General features: G+C 42.0%; 1 protein-coding gene across 1 annotated transcript in view; it reads left to right on the forward strand.

Moving 5' to 3' along the window:
• CNTN4 (contactin 4) overlaps positions 1–11,153 on the forward strand; it is a 1,263,733-nt gene extending 1,252,580 nt beyond the window's left edge. The window contains exons 25-26 of the mRNA XM_045290662.1: positions 5,794–5,962; positions 8,445–11,153. Coding sequence (XP_045146597.1) covers positions 5,794–5,962; positions 8,445–8,545 — 270 coding nt within the window. The 3' untranslated portion in view covers positions 8,546–11,153. The remainder of the gene's footprint in view (positions 1–5,793; positions 5,963–8,444) is intronic.
• Positions 11,154–12,828: the final 1,675 nt, after the last annotated feature.

Here is a 12,828-nt window from a genome sequence, read left to right on the forward strand (position 1 = left end):
CAGTAAAAGCATCTCAGCACTGGCAGGGGTCTCCATGTGTCTTCTCAACAGGAATGTCTCTCAGGGAGTGTCTGTGTGTCCCACCTCAAGTGAGCTACTTATCTCCATGGTGCCTCCAAATGTGGTCATCAAGCTGCAACCTGACAGGCTAGACTCCACCCCTCCACAAATTGACACCAGATTATGTAACTATCACAAGAGGTATGCCTTTGGGGCATTTATTGGCAACACTAAAAGACCTCTATAATATTACCCGTGCAGGGCAGAAATCCAGGGGCAGTGTGGCTGAGAAGCCAAGGACTAGAGAATGGCCAGTCAGGCTGAATAAAAGACTTTAGTTACTGAAAGAACTATGTCCTGAGCATTTCTGATTCTGAACCTGTTAATGTCCTTAAGAAAATTCATGATTGGGGTGTGGAGGAGAGGACAGTAACTGAATTGCCACAATTATTTCTCAAGCAAAGGATGCACTCATTGTGACTGTATTAAAATGATGCTCTTATTTCCTGTATGTCATAGTATGAAATAATTTATCTGGCCTGTCTTACCCCCCAACAGGAGAGACATGGTCTTGGGTAGGTTCAAAGGTAAATTTAAAAATTAACTTAAAAATAAGAAAAGAAAGAAAGCCTTTTTCAATTTGGTAGTTCTGACCCAGGCTAATACTAACTACAGAGGGAGAACATGACAGAAATTATTTAACTAAGCCAAGGAAAACCCACTACTACATCTAGTCAATTCTACTCACAGTGACTGTCCATAGTTTCCAAAGCTGTCTATCTTTATGGGAACAGGCAGTCTCATCTTTCTCCTGTAGACGGGCTAGTAGGTTTGAACTACTGACCTTGTGCTTAGTACTTACGCAAGAGTGCCAAAAAAAGATTTTTTCCTTCCTGCTTTGCCCAGTAGACTAGAAGAGAATGCATAATAAAAATACAGAAAGCAACAAGTTTCTTGAGTGAAACTTTAACCTCATGAGATGCTCCCGCTCAGTCTGGCAGGCAGGGAGCTTAGGGCAATTCAGTCAACCACACAAAATGTTAGCTCAGCAACGGATCCTGGAGTTCATCTAGTGAACCCCTTCATTTCAAAGAGGTGAGGACTCAAGTGCCCTCAGCTTTCACAGGGACAGGGATCAATATGCAAGCTGAAGTTCACGTCAGGGAACGGGAAGATGGGAGGCAATTTTAGAAGAGCAATTGGGTAATGGTTATTAGTCACATCCTTGCCACAACCTTGTCCTCATGCTCCCTCTCAGGAACTCTCAAATGAGCTTGTATAATATTTCCTCCAAAGCATCTGTGTGGTAAAAGATGGCACCTTTCCAAGAAGGCCTTTCTACCTTTTACCACACAGAAGCTTTGGAGGAAATCGAGAAGATTCACGTAAGCAGGAGGGAATTGGGCAGAGGGTGGCGGATCTCTCTGCCAGCTGTGGGGCTCTAGGCTGAATGCAAAGGTGCATATGATTGCCCCACATGAGCTGTCCTTTGATAGACTGTTGTTTTCATCAGACTGACTTCTTCCAACATTCTCTTTTTCTCCTAAATGAAGAACGCATTGGGATATGGATTGGTTTTTTTGCTTTTTTTTTTTTTTACCTTTTCACCTAAATCGTCTGGATTCATGGAATTTCCACTTTCATAGCCAGTCTCAGATCAAAGTTGGCTTCAGAATATTTGAGACCCAGAATGTTCTGTCAGCATAAATCCTCAAGCTACTTTACTTTGTCAGGTCAGGTCTAAAAAGAGAACAGTGTCTTAGTATCACAAATTCAACCCTCTACAGAGCCTGCATGTACCCAAAAATATTCTGATTGGTTCAATAATTTCCACAAATACTGTAAATAAGTGAGTCATTGAGTGAGCAATGAAATTACAAGACTGGTTTATCCTTATGGTATGTGTAGTAATTATCCATTTCATAAATGGAGAATCCAAGTCACTAAGAAGTTTATTGACTTGCCTAAGTTGCCTAGCTCCTTTGGTGGTCTAATGTCTGACCTCTACAATTCCTCCTGCTAGCAATGAACCATGTATCAAGTAATGATAAGGAACTACAAAAAAAATGTAGCATAGGGTGGACAGGAGAGGATTATTGTTTTATATAAAGACCCAAGAAGACTTCTTTAAAGAGATGACATTTCGGTTACCCTTGCAAGAAAGGAGAATGTGAGCTGGCTCTCTAGGAAAGAGTGTTCTAAGGACAATGAACAGGCCGGGCAAGGCCTTGAGCTACACAGTAAAGAGGGTGGAAACCAGGGCGAACTGCAGAGCATGTGATGGTTCCAAACAGGTAGTGACTTCTCAGGTTCAGCCAACTGTTGTAAAGGATTACTTTCTTGATTTGTAAATGTTGTGATCTAATCCCCCTACCCACCCAAATGGGCCAGCACTATTAGGATTAAACAATATAAACAAGCTGGAGGTTTTCTCTGTCTGACCCTTTATTTTGCATTCCTAAAAAACAGAGACCAACGTGAGGAATTGTGACTGTATTTAAGTGATTCCTGGTCACAAGCTCCTGGGAAGATCCCTTAACATCTCCAGGCACTTTCCTCACCTGACTTCAGAATATTAGCAATGCCTGCCTCAAAAAGGAATCCACGGTAGTACCGTGCTTCCCCGAAAATAAGACATGCCCACCAAATAAGCCATAGCAGGATTTCTAAGCATTTGTGCAATATAAGCCATACCCGGAAAATAAGACAGTGATAGGCGTGGCTCTGCAGCCTACTACTGGTGCGGAGCGGTCACGAAAACGTGCAGCCCTTCTCATCTGCCCTGTCGTGACAGCTGCTATCTCAGAGGGGACCGGAGAGGTACGTCCGGGCTGCCCCATCCACAAGGTCCGTTCCCCTGTCTGGTCCCGGTCATTCTGTGCATGCTGCAAGCGGAGGCAGAGAGGGAGACAGAGACAGTGAGAGTCAAAGTCTCCCCCTTGAGTGAGGAACAGGACGCTCTGCTTTAGGGATGGTGTGTCCTGGGGGGGTGGGGGGGTGGGGAGTAGAGCTGTGGCTGCCCTTTGACTCAGCACTGTGGGTCCATGTTCCAGAAGACTACAACTTCACTGAATTTGAATGGATGTACATTGTTGTACCACACTTAATAAACATAAGACACCCCTGAAAATAAGCCATAGTGTGTCTTCTTGACGAGAAATAAATATAAGACCATGTCTTATTTTCAGGGAAACACGGGTTTTACAAACTATAATGCCGAGGCACATGGTTGGCTTTGAAATTTCCTAATATCATTTTGATTCCCACTATGTCCTGGTTCCCCCTGCCTTCCACTTCTGGCTTAAATGAAATGCAATCAGCTGAGCCGGGAGTGTGGCATAAATAACAGTTTTACAGGACCTGATTTGGGCTCTACTGCAGGCCCGAATATTCCAAGTCTGATAAGCAGCACTGATGAAAAGGCCGCCTTTTTCCTGGAAGTGTTTCTTTGGGATTTATATTTGAAACTCGTTGGATTCACCAAGCTCTGGCAAGGATCAGAGGTAAATCAAAGAAGCAATTTATTCCACAAAGCCCCGTGTGACCTTGCATTCCATCAGCCAGCCCATTCTCTTGAAGGGCCAGGAGGAGAGATTCTGTCCCCCCTGGAGGTGCTGGAGGATTTATTTGAGCCTGGTCATTAGCAAGGGATGTGGTGCCTGATGCATCCAAGGCTCCAGAGAGAAACCGGGATGAAACGTGCATCTTTCCACCTCAAGGAAATTGCATTTCCAACCTTGTTTTAGAAAGACATAAATTAAGGTGATGAAATGCCAAGGCGGGCTGCAGTGGAATCTAAACCATTTAAGTAAGGGACATTTCCTTGGGGTTGGTTTTGTCTGGCGATTGAAGAGTGCTCTCTCTTTAACCTCACTGGGTCAAAAATTATAGGGAGACTTAGAGAAGCATTATTAATCTTGTGGTTATCAAAAGGTGTGGTCCCTAGCTGAGCAGCATTAGTCTTGCCTAGGAACGTATTAGAAATGCAAATGCTTGGAGCCCCACAGCAGACCGATTGAATCCAAAGCACTGAGATGGGTCTCTAAGAAGCCTCCCCAAACGCTGAGGTCTGCAAACAGCTGTTCTCATCTGTGAGCCCCACCCCAGGATGCACAGTCACATTACCTGAGCAGCTTAAGCTGGAGGGCAGCTAGCACAGCGTTTTCTACCCCATCACTATGGACATTTTCAGGAGGATAATTCCTTGCCCCAGGTCCTGTCGTGGGCATTGTTGTATAACATCCCTGACCTCTGCTCTGCGACAACCAAAACTTTACCCAGATATTGCCACACACCCCCTGCCACACACCCCCTTCATTGAAAAATTATCCTCCCCCTCCACCCTGTCAAGAACCGCTGGACTAGAGCATCCGGATAGATCACGCTCCTCAAAGTAAGATGTGTAGCCAAGATAGCATGTCATCTCATCAACTCCATCTGTTTTATGGTCTGATGGTTTGACAATAGTTTAGAGGTCTTCATCCTGCCACTTAACAACTCTGAGACATCTCTGGGTCTCAGTATCCCCATCTGGTCTGTTAAAAAGAACAATGGTAATTATCTCTAGTAGATTGTTGCAATGATTAAACATGGTGTTGTTCATAAAGTTCTTGGCTTCTGAGAAGCACGCTGGAAATATTTTTTTCAATGGTTGTTGTCATCCTCCTTATTGTTGTACTCAAGAAGGTAGATTTTCTAGGTTTTTATGTTCTATTTCTGAATGGAGTTGATGTCAACCAAGGGAGGTGATCCCAGGCAGGTGAATTTGTTTTCAGGAGCGCTCTCTGACCATTTCCTGAAACGATTTACCAACCCAAACTCTGAGCCTAGTCTGGGAAAGAAAGTAAACAACAAGAACAGCAAAAAGCCTAAGTGGAACTATTTTGAAATACAGACATTTCCAGAATGACCCCATTCCAACTCATGATGTTCCATCTGAGTCAGAGTAGAACTTGCTCTATTTGATTTTGAATGGATGATGTGTGCAGATGGAGACGGCCCGAGCCTTTCTTCCAACATGCCTCTGGGAGGACTCAAACCTCTCACCTTTTAGTGTGCAACCAGGTGTGTTGGCTGCACCATTGAGAAATTTCCTATGCACCCATCTTGTTGAGTCCTGTCAAGTCAATTTTGATTCATAGCAACCCCATGTGACAGATTAGAAAACCTTTAATCTTTACAGAGCAGATTGCCAAGTCTTTTTTGTCACAGAGCCACTGGGTGGGTTGCAACTACCAATCCTTTGATTAGCAGCTGAGAGCTTAACAGTTGGGCCACCAGGGGTCCCATGAAGGTATTTGCCATAAAAGCCCAAACCAAACCCACTGCTATCAAATGGATTCCAACTCCTAATGACCTAATGTACAGGTTTAATGACACTGTACATATTTCCAGAAATAGATACCCATGTTTCTCCCATGGGTTCGAACCTCCAACCTTGGAATTAACAGTCCTGGGGCTCATTATATGTACTCATGGAGGTACTCATTTTCCCAATTATCTCAGGTGCATAAGCTGAGTCCCAGGGACATTGTGTGAAGCCTCACTGCACCCAGGCAAAACCATCCAGCCTGGCCACATGCTCCATTGTCCTCTCAACTCTTTCCTCACAATACAATGGCTGGGCCTGACGTGCTCCTCATTTCAGATGCAGCTTCCAAAGGCATGCGTGGGCACCCTGGCAACCTCAGCATCACTGCACAGCCCTGGTGCCTGAAGGAAATAATGTAAATGTTCCATATTTGGGGCCTTTCTGATGACAGCAGGTGACACCTGTTCTTTCTGTATTGGCAGGTCATGTATAGATGGAATAGACAAAGAAGTACATCTGTCATTGAAACAAACAAAACATCAGTGGAGCTCTCTTTGCCTTTTGATGAAGATTATATAATAGAAATTAAGCCATTCAGCGATGGAGGAGATGGCAGCAGTAGTGAACAGATTCGAATCCCAAAGATATCAAGTAAGGAAATGCTCTATCCACTCTACCCCCTGCCTGCCTTGTCAGACTTCCTGATGAGTCAGGGCTTCACAGAAAAGACTCACAAAGGAAGACGTGCTGAAAATGGACAAGATGTTACAGATCACAAGTGGTGTTCTGCACACCAACTGCTTGGCCGGTTCTGACTGATTTAACCATTGATCAGTTCCACACTCAATCAGGGTTTTACATATGGGCACCTGTGGTTTTCATCTACATGTTGTTGTTGTTAGGTACCATCCTGTTGGTTCTAACTCCTAGGTGCCCCTGTGCCCAACAGGACAAAAGCCTCCCTGGCCCTGCGCCATCTTCACAACTATTGTTTTCTTTGAGCCATTGTTGCAGCCACCGTAACAATTCATCTTGTTGAGAACCTTGAGGATGTCTATCTACAGGAGCTGGTCTCTACATTGCCTCAAGATCGTAGCTTAAATATTGTGTGCATGCAAACACTAAGAGCATTCTGGAGGGTGTTCCATACAACCAAGGACAATTCCATCTCACTAAAAATGCATTCCTTGCTCCTCTTGAGAAAGAGCCTGACTGAGGGAGCAATGTAAAAGTCATCTGTAGGCACATTATCAGGAGATTGAAATTTACTTTGAGGTTTATTTGGCTCACTTTGATAAAGTCTGAATTCTCACTTTCCTTATAATTTCATTTGTTGTCATTTTTGTTTTGTTTTTGTCTGTCTGATAACTCTTGTGTTTATTCATTATAGAATTATACATGATAGTTTTATTTAATAAATATTTTTATCACTTATATGAGTACTATGACATATATGAGTACATATATGAGTATGTGAGTACTAATGTCAATTATGAGTATATGAGTACTGGTATGTATATTCTGACATATATGAGTACTAATGTCAATTATATCGATACAGATAATCAATGATAAGGATGTAACTTTGAGCAAAGCATGATTTTTTTTCTTGTAAAGGGATTTTTCGTTCTTTTGGTCAGTGAGACCTCTTCATCAACATAATCTTGATGAAGCCCTAAATGACAGTTGGCAACTATTTGCTGTTGAAAAACAAAGACCCATAAGAAATACTTTTTTAAAGGATTGAAATGATTTTGTTCAGAATCAGGATATGTATAGATAGGTGGGTTTGAGTCCCAATTTATTAGCGAAGTGATCTTAAACCAGTTGTCTCACCTGTCAGAATCCCATTTTTCTCATCTGTTAAATGGGGTAATAATTATACCTGATCCTCATACGTTGGTTTTTGTTTTCTTGGTTTATTTATTAAGATTTTAGTGACATACTGATCTAGGTTCAGCACATAGACAGAGCCCAAACGAGAGTTATTATTGTTGGTGCTCTCAAGTTGGTCCCTGGTTGATGGTGACCTCATGCATAACAGAACAAAACACTGGCCAATCCAGTGACACCCCATGGTCAGTTACAGATTGGACTCAAAACTCATAGCTTTTTCATTGACTGATTTTTCAGAAGTAGATCACCAGGCCTTTCTACTTAGTCCATCACAAACTGGAAGCTTCACTGAAGCCTGCTGAGCAACAAGCCTCCATTGACAGATGGGGTGCAGCTGCACATAAGGTGCATTGGCCAGGAATCTGTCCCAAGTCTCCCCGATGTGAGGCAAGAATTCTACTATGAAACACCTATGTGTCCTTTAAAGGGAGGAGAGGTTGTTATTTTAATGCACTGTTGATGTGTCAATATTTGTCAGTCTTGTTACTAGTGATGCTGAGGTGTCTCTCCCCTTGGGCAGGGATTTTTTCATTATACCAATGCTTAAACTGAGCTCCAGTGTGCCCAGAAACTGCCCCCAGGCTCTTACTTAGCTAAGTAACCCTAGAAATGCTGCTGCTGCTGCTGCTGCTGCTGCTGCTGCTGCTGTTAGCTACTGTATAGTAGTTGTCCCCTGATTCAGGGCAACCCCATGTGCTACTGTGTGTGTGTGTGTGTTATGTTTCTAGTTGTCAACTCTATGGAAGCAGTTTATTCTCCAGGGCTCTCTTCTATAGAGCAACTGGGTGGGTTCAAACCACAAACCTTTAGGATAACAGCATATCCCAAATGCTTTATGCCACCCAAGCTCCTAGAAATAATATTCAGAAGTCACTGAGATATGGTTGGCGTCTCTAGACAGGGCAACCGTCTGGGGTGCTCCCTGCTAACCGAGAGGTCATATCTTCCCAGCAGTTCTTCAGAAGAAAGGTAGGAGGATCCACTTTGGACGAATCAGCCGTCGGAAACCAGAGATGGCAAAGTTCCACTCTGACACACATGGGTCTCAGTGACGCAGAGCTGACTGGACAAGTGTGTGTGGGGTGTGTGTGTGTGTGTGTGTGTGTGTGTGTGTGTGTGTGTGAAGGATAGGATCATTTCCAGAAGCCCAGGTAATTCTGCCATTTTCCACAAGGCCCCTTGTCTCTCCAGAGTCCCCATGAGCCCATGTTGAGTAAATCTCTCTCTCTCTTTTCAGATGCCTACGCAAGGGGGTCCGGAGCTTCCACTTCGAATGCATGCACACTCTCTGCCATCAGTACCATAATGATCTCCCTCACAGCGAGGTCCAGTTTATGACAAAAGTTACCTAAAAGACTTGATGTTTATAATATAAGCAACGTTTAGCTAGTTGTTTTGAAGACACCCAGTACTAAGTAATATTGTTGTTCAAGTACGTCTTATTACTGGAAAAAAGATGTTTTTTGCTTCTTTAGGAATGGCATTATACAGTACTTCCTCAAAGCAAATCTAGCTTTGTTTGAAGTTTCTTTGGAAACTCTGCAATGCACTGAAAACATCTGTAATACGATGTTACCAAAGCAGTTTACATATGTCCTTATATGCATATTTTTATTATATATTTAGTGTTTTATAGAATTTTTTAAAGTTAACATATAATGTAGATATTATTTTTTTCCCTCTGCTGTAAAGTGCAATGGGCAAAGCAATCACACAACTATTATTTGAAAATCTTTCCTTTGAAGACAGAGCTCAAGACTCATCTTTGGTAAATAAACAGCAAATCACTTATGCAGCTTTCCAAGGCTAGAGAGCAGCAGAAGAGGGAAAGCAAGACTTGGTCTGAAACCCAAGGCTGCTGGAGGTGAATGACTCCATTGCTGGTTCATGCATTGAATTAAGTCCTGTTGATATGTAAAATGTTGCCCCGCCCCATCATCAACTCCATTGTTCAACCAAACTCCAGATGCTTTCCCAAATGGCTGCAATCTCAAAATCAGACTTCCCAAGAGGTATCTCATGCAATACCCCCATCCCTGAATTTAGCCTTGTACAGTTAGACTTCCTTTTCATTCCTGCAAGTTAGCATCCTCTTTGTAGCACTACCTTTGATGTTATATATCCTGTAGTAACATAGACCAAACGTTACTATAGTCAACCAAGACTTTCAAAGGATGAAACGGAATTTTACTATCTTTAAATGTATCTGTTTTGGATGTACGTTTGAAAAACAATGGTAATTCCTGTTGATGGATTCATAATTTCGCTACAAACTTTCTTATATATGACATATATGTTTATTAATAGAACCCATCTTTTGAAGCAACATCATGTACGGAGTTTGGCAAGTTTCTCCTACTGCAGCACATAGTTGCTGCACAGATTTTTTTCAGTTGACTCTATAAAGACTTTAGTACAATCATGTGATGTCTTGACAATTCTCCTGATTTTGCAATAGGTAGCCTAGTTGCTTTGTAAGCTCTACCTTCCACATCTTACAAAGCACACGTTGGAAGATGGCAATATCCATAGAACCATGCTCTTACAGAAAGGACTGTTATGAAAGGGGAGATTTTTCTAAGCTGACACTCATGGAGCAGTTGCCGTAAACGGCAATGACATTTTTCTATAAAAGTTTTCACATGGAAACAAACACACATTTTCTTCTTTCCCGATGAGCTTAAATTTGCCTGTCATTTGTCATTTTTTGCTTACAAACAAGAGAGTTAGCTTTTCAACCTCGGCTCTAGTTATTCAATAAAGTCATATCAGGATTCCACTTGTATGAAAATTAGGGTGATAACTGCAAACAATGATGTCGGTATTTCCAGCTGTGTTCCTTTCTTAGTTTGATATGGTTACTTCTATGTTGGAATAAAATAACATTAAAAATCACACGCAGAAAAAAAAATTAACAAAATAATAAAATGAATGAAAAAAAGAAAAGAAACCCCAGGAAGCCCCCAAACCCAGTGTAAATGATACTTATCAGTGATCTAGCAGATGTAATCTTTTAAAAAAGGTATTGTTAATAAATATTCTGTCATTTGTAAAGATTCTTGTCTTGTGGGAGCATTTTTCCTGCCTGCATGTCAGGGAATTTGTTAGTGCACCCTTGAGCTAGTTACCATTTGGGATCATGGAGAGGCTCAGAAGTCTCTGGCCCTGACCCAAAGCTAGTGGACCCAGAACTCTGCCTTAAGAATTGACACCCTGAAGACATCATTTCTTCTTTGAAGTAGAGAAAATCAGACTCCACAAATAAATACCCTAAGGGAAAAACTTTTCTCTTGATTAGCTACATTTTTGTGTATTTACTCTAAGTATATCTCTTTGGGCTTTTGTTTTTTGTGTTTGTTTGTTGGTTTCTATTGGTGGGTTTTTAAGGTTGTTTTTTCCTTACAGCCCTTTCCCTATTGCTAGAAGAGTAAAATCTAAACTTGAACATTAAGGACCATCTTAATCCTAATAGCCACTTAATTTTGTACCCAGCCTAACTGGCCCCAGAACTTGGCTTCTTTGGTCTCACCTCTGTGCCTTTTGGTCATGTGGCTGTCTACTCCTGAAATATCCTCCCGCTCCTACCCCCACCCCCCTTCTCCTACCCAAATGCCAGCTATCCCAGGATAGCTACAGCCTCTGCTCTCCTATGAGCACACTCGTTATTCAGTTCCTGGTGATGTCCTTTCTCATCACTAGTTGCAGTCCCTATTGACAGTCCTCATCTAGTAATTGATCAGGTACTACTTATGGAAATCTCTTGTACTGTTATCTTGCATTTTTACGTAACTCTTGTATATTGTTATTTAATTTTCCTTGTATGTATTCCTTGTCTTCCCAACTAGATTGTAAGCTCCTTGAGGGCAGGGACTTTTGTCTAATCTTCCATGTATTCTCGATAGTGCCCAGCACAGTGCCTTGCAATAAATACTCATTGATTAATTGATTGAAGGGGTCTTTGAAGTAGCCTTTTACATCATTTGCCTACCTCTGAGCCATAGCAAGCCAACTTGTAAGACTTGTGTCACTAGTTTATGATGTGATGGAAATTGTTGAAAGGCCTGACTTCTAACTGTATACCTTAATGAAGTCCTTTAATATCTCAGCTTCATGAAATGATAAGTGAGGTACTGGATCAGTCTGTCAAAGCTGAAGATATTTTAGAAAGTGCTTAAAAAAAAAAAAAAAGGAAGTGCTCCAAAGATTCTATCACCCACACTTGGCTTCTGTGGTGGTTGTAGGTATGGCTCATGGTTGCAAGCAACAGAAACAATTCTAGCTAACTGGCACATAACAGGAATTAATCAGTGAGACAGAGCAGAGCACATAAGCCATAGAAAAAGTAAAGACCCAAACTTGGTAAGAATAAGAAGTAGGCTTCTCTGAGGGTTCAGATTGCAGGACGTCTGGAAAGTGTTTTGGGGGTACTAGGGGTGAGCCCTGGTGGCACTGTCAGGTGTTGGGCTCCTACCACAAGGTGACAATTCAAATCCAGAAGTTGTTCCTCCAGAGACAGGTGAGACTGTCTGTTCCTGCAAAGCTTTACAGAGCCTGGGAAACTGGCGAAGGGTCAGGTGGGCAAACATCAGCCGCGCTGTTGAAGAGCTCGAGTGAAGAGTCTGCTCAGCCCTCTTTGAATCACACCTTGGTCACACCAGCTTACCCTGGAGGGAGGAATAGTTGGCCACAGAAAAACTGAAATGATGAACTATGCATGCATCTAAGCAGTAGATTCTCTATACTTAGCCAGCTGGTGGACTATCCCCAAGTCTTGATCCTAATTAATACTCCAGATGAAATGTATTGTTATTTGGCTTTTTGGGGGCATGGTAGTGTGATGGTAGACTACTAATGAAAGGCTTTTTCTAGTTTTTGACTAGGCAGTCTCCAGGATTATAATAAAAACAGATTTGAACTGTGTCTAAGAATTTGTAGATGAGTTGAGACAGGTGCATGAAGTTCAAATTGAGCCTTCTTCAAGTGAAAGAAAAGCTGCCCATGCAGTAAGTGAAAGTGATTACAGAGAATACTTTGTTGCAAAGTAGGGATTGGTTCAACTGTTTCCAAAAATGAGGACAAATTTTCCTAACCTAAAAGGGCAAGTAGGGGCTGTCTGTAAATCAGACATCCGTAATCCAGAGACTGCCGGCCTTTATATTTGGGAGGTAATGTTCATCAATCCTGTCTAACCTTTACCCAGTCCCTCCCACTACCCTTATTTTACTTCAAATATGCTCAAAGAATGAAGTTATAAAATGTATATAACTGGTACATAATTAGCTACTAAAAGGTCATGTAATTTTTAAAGTTCTGTAATTATACTAGCAACCAACAGGTGATTGTTTTGTACTGAATTACTGATGTTTCCTCCTAAACACACAGGTCATCAAGTACTGGCTGTGTTGGTCTATTGTTCCAACAGATTAGTGCTCCGGCTAACCTAGCAAGTAACGTCATTAACTGCAGTGATTTGCAGGTCAGTTTTAAACTCAAAGACTTACAGTCCATTTCTAGACATATTCCAATGAATTCCATCACAACACACTGAATCCTGAGGCTTCACACTGATGGGCCAATGGACTTGCTATGAATATGGATCCTGGGATGGCTTCTGTTAATTA

The sequence above is a fragment of the Echinops telfairi genome, unplaced genomic scaffold (assembly GCF_000313985.2).
Source record: "Echinops telfairi isolate 266 unplaced genomic scaffold, ASM31398v2 ScPeMD7_49;HRSCAF=173, whole genome shotgun sequence".
Classification (NCBI taxonomy): domain Eukaryota; kingdom Metazoa; phylum Chordata; class Mammalia; order Afrosoricida; family Tenrecidae; genus Echinops; species Echinops telfairi.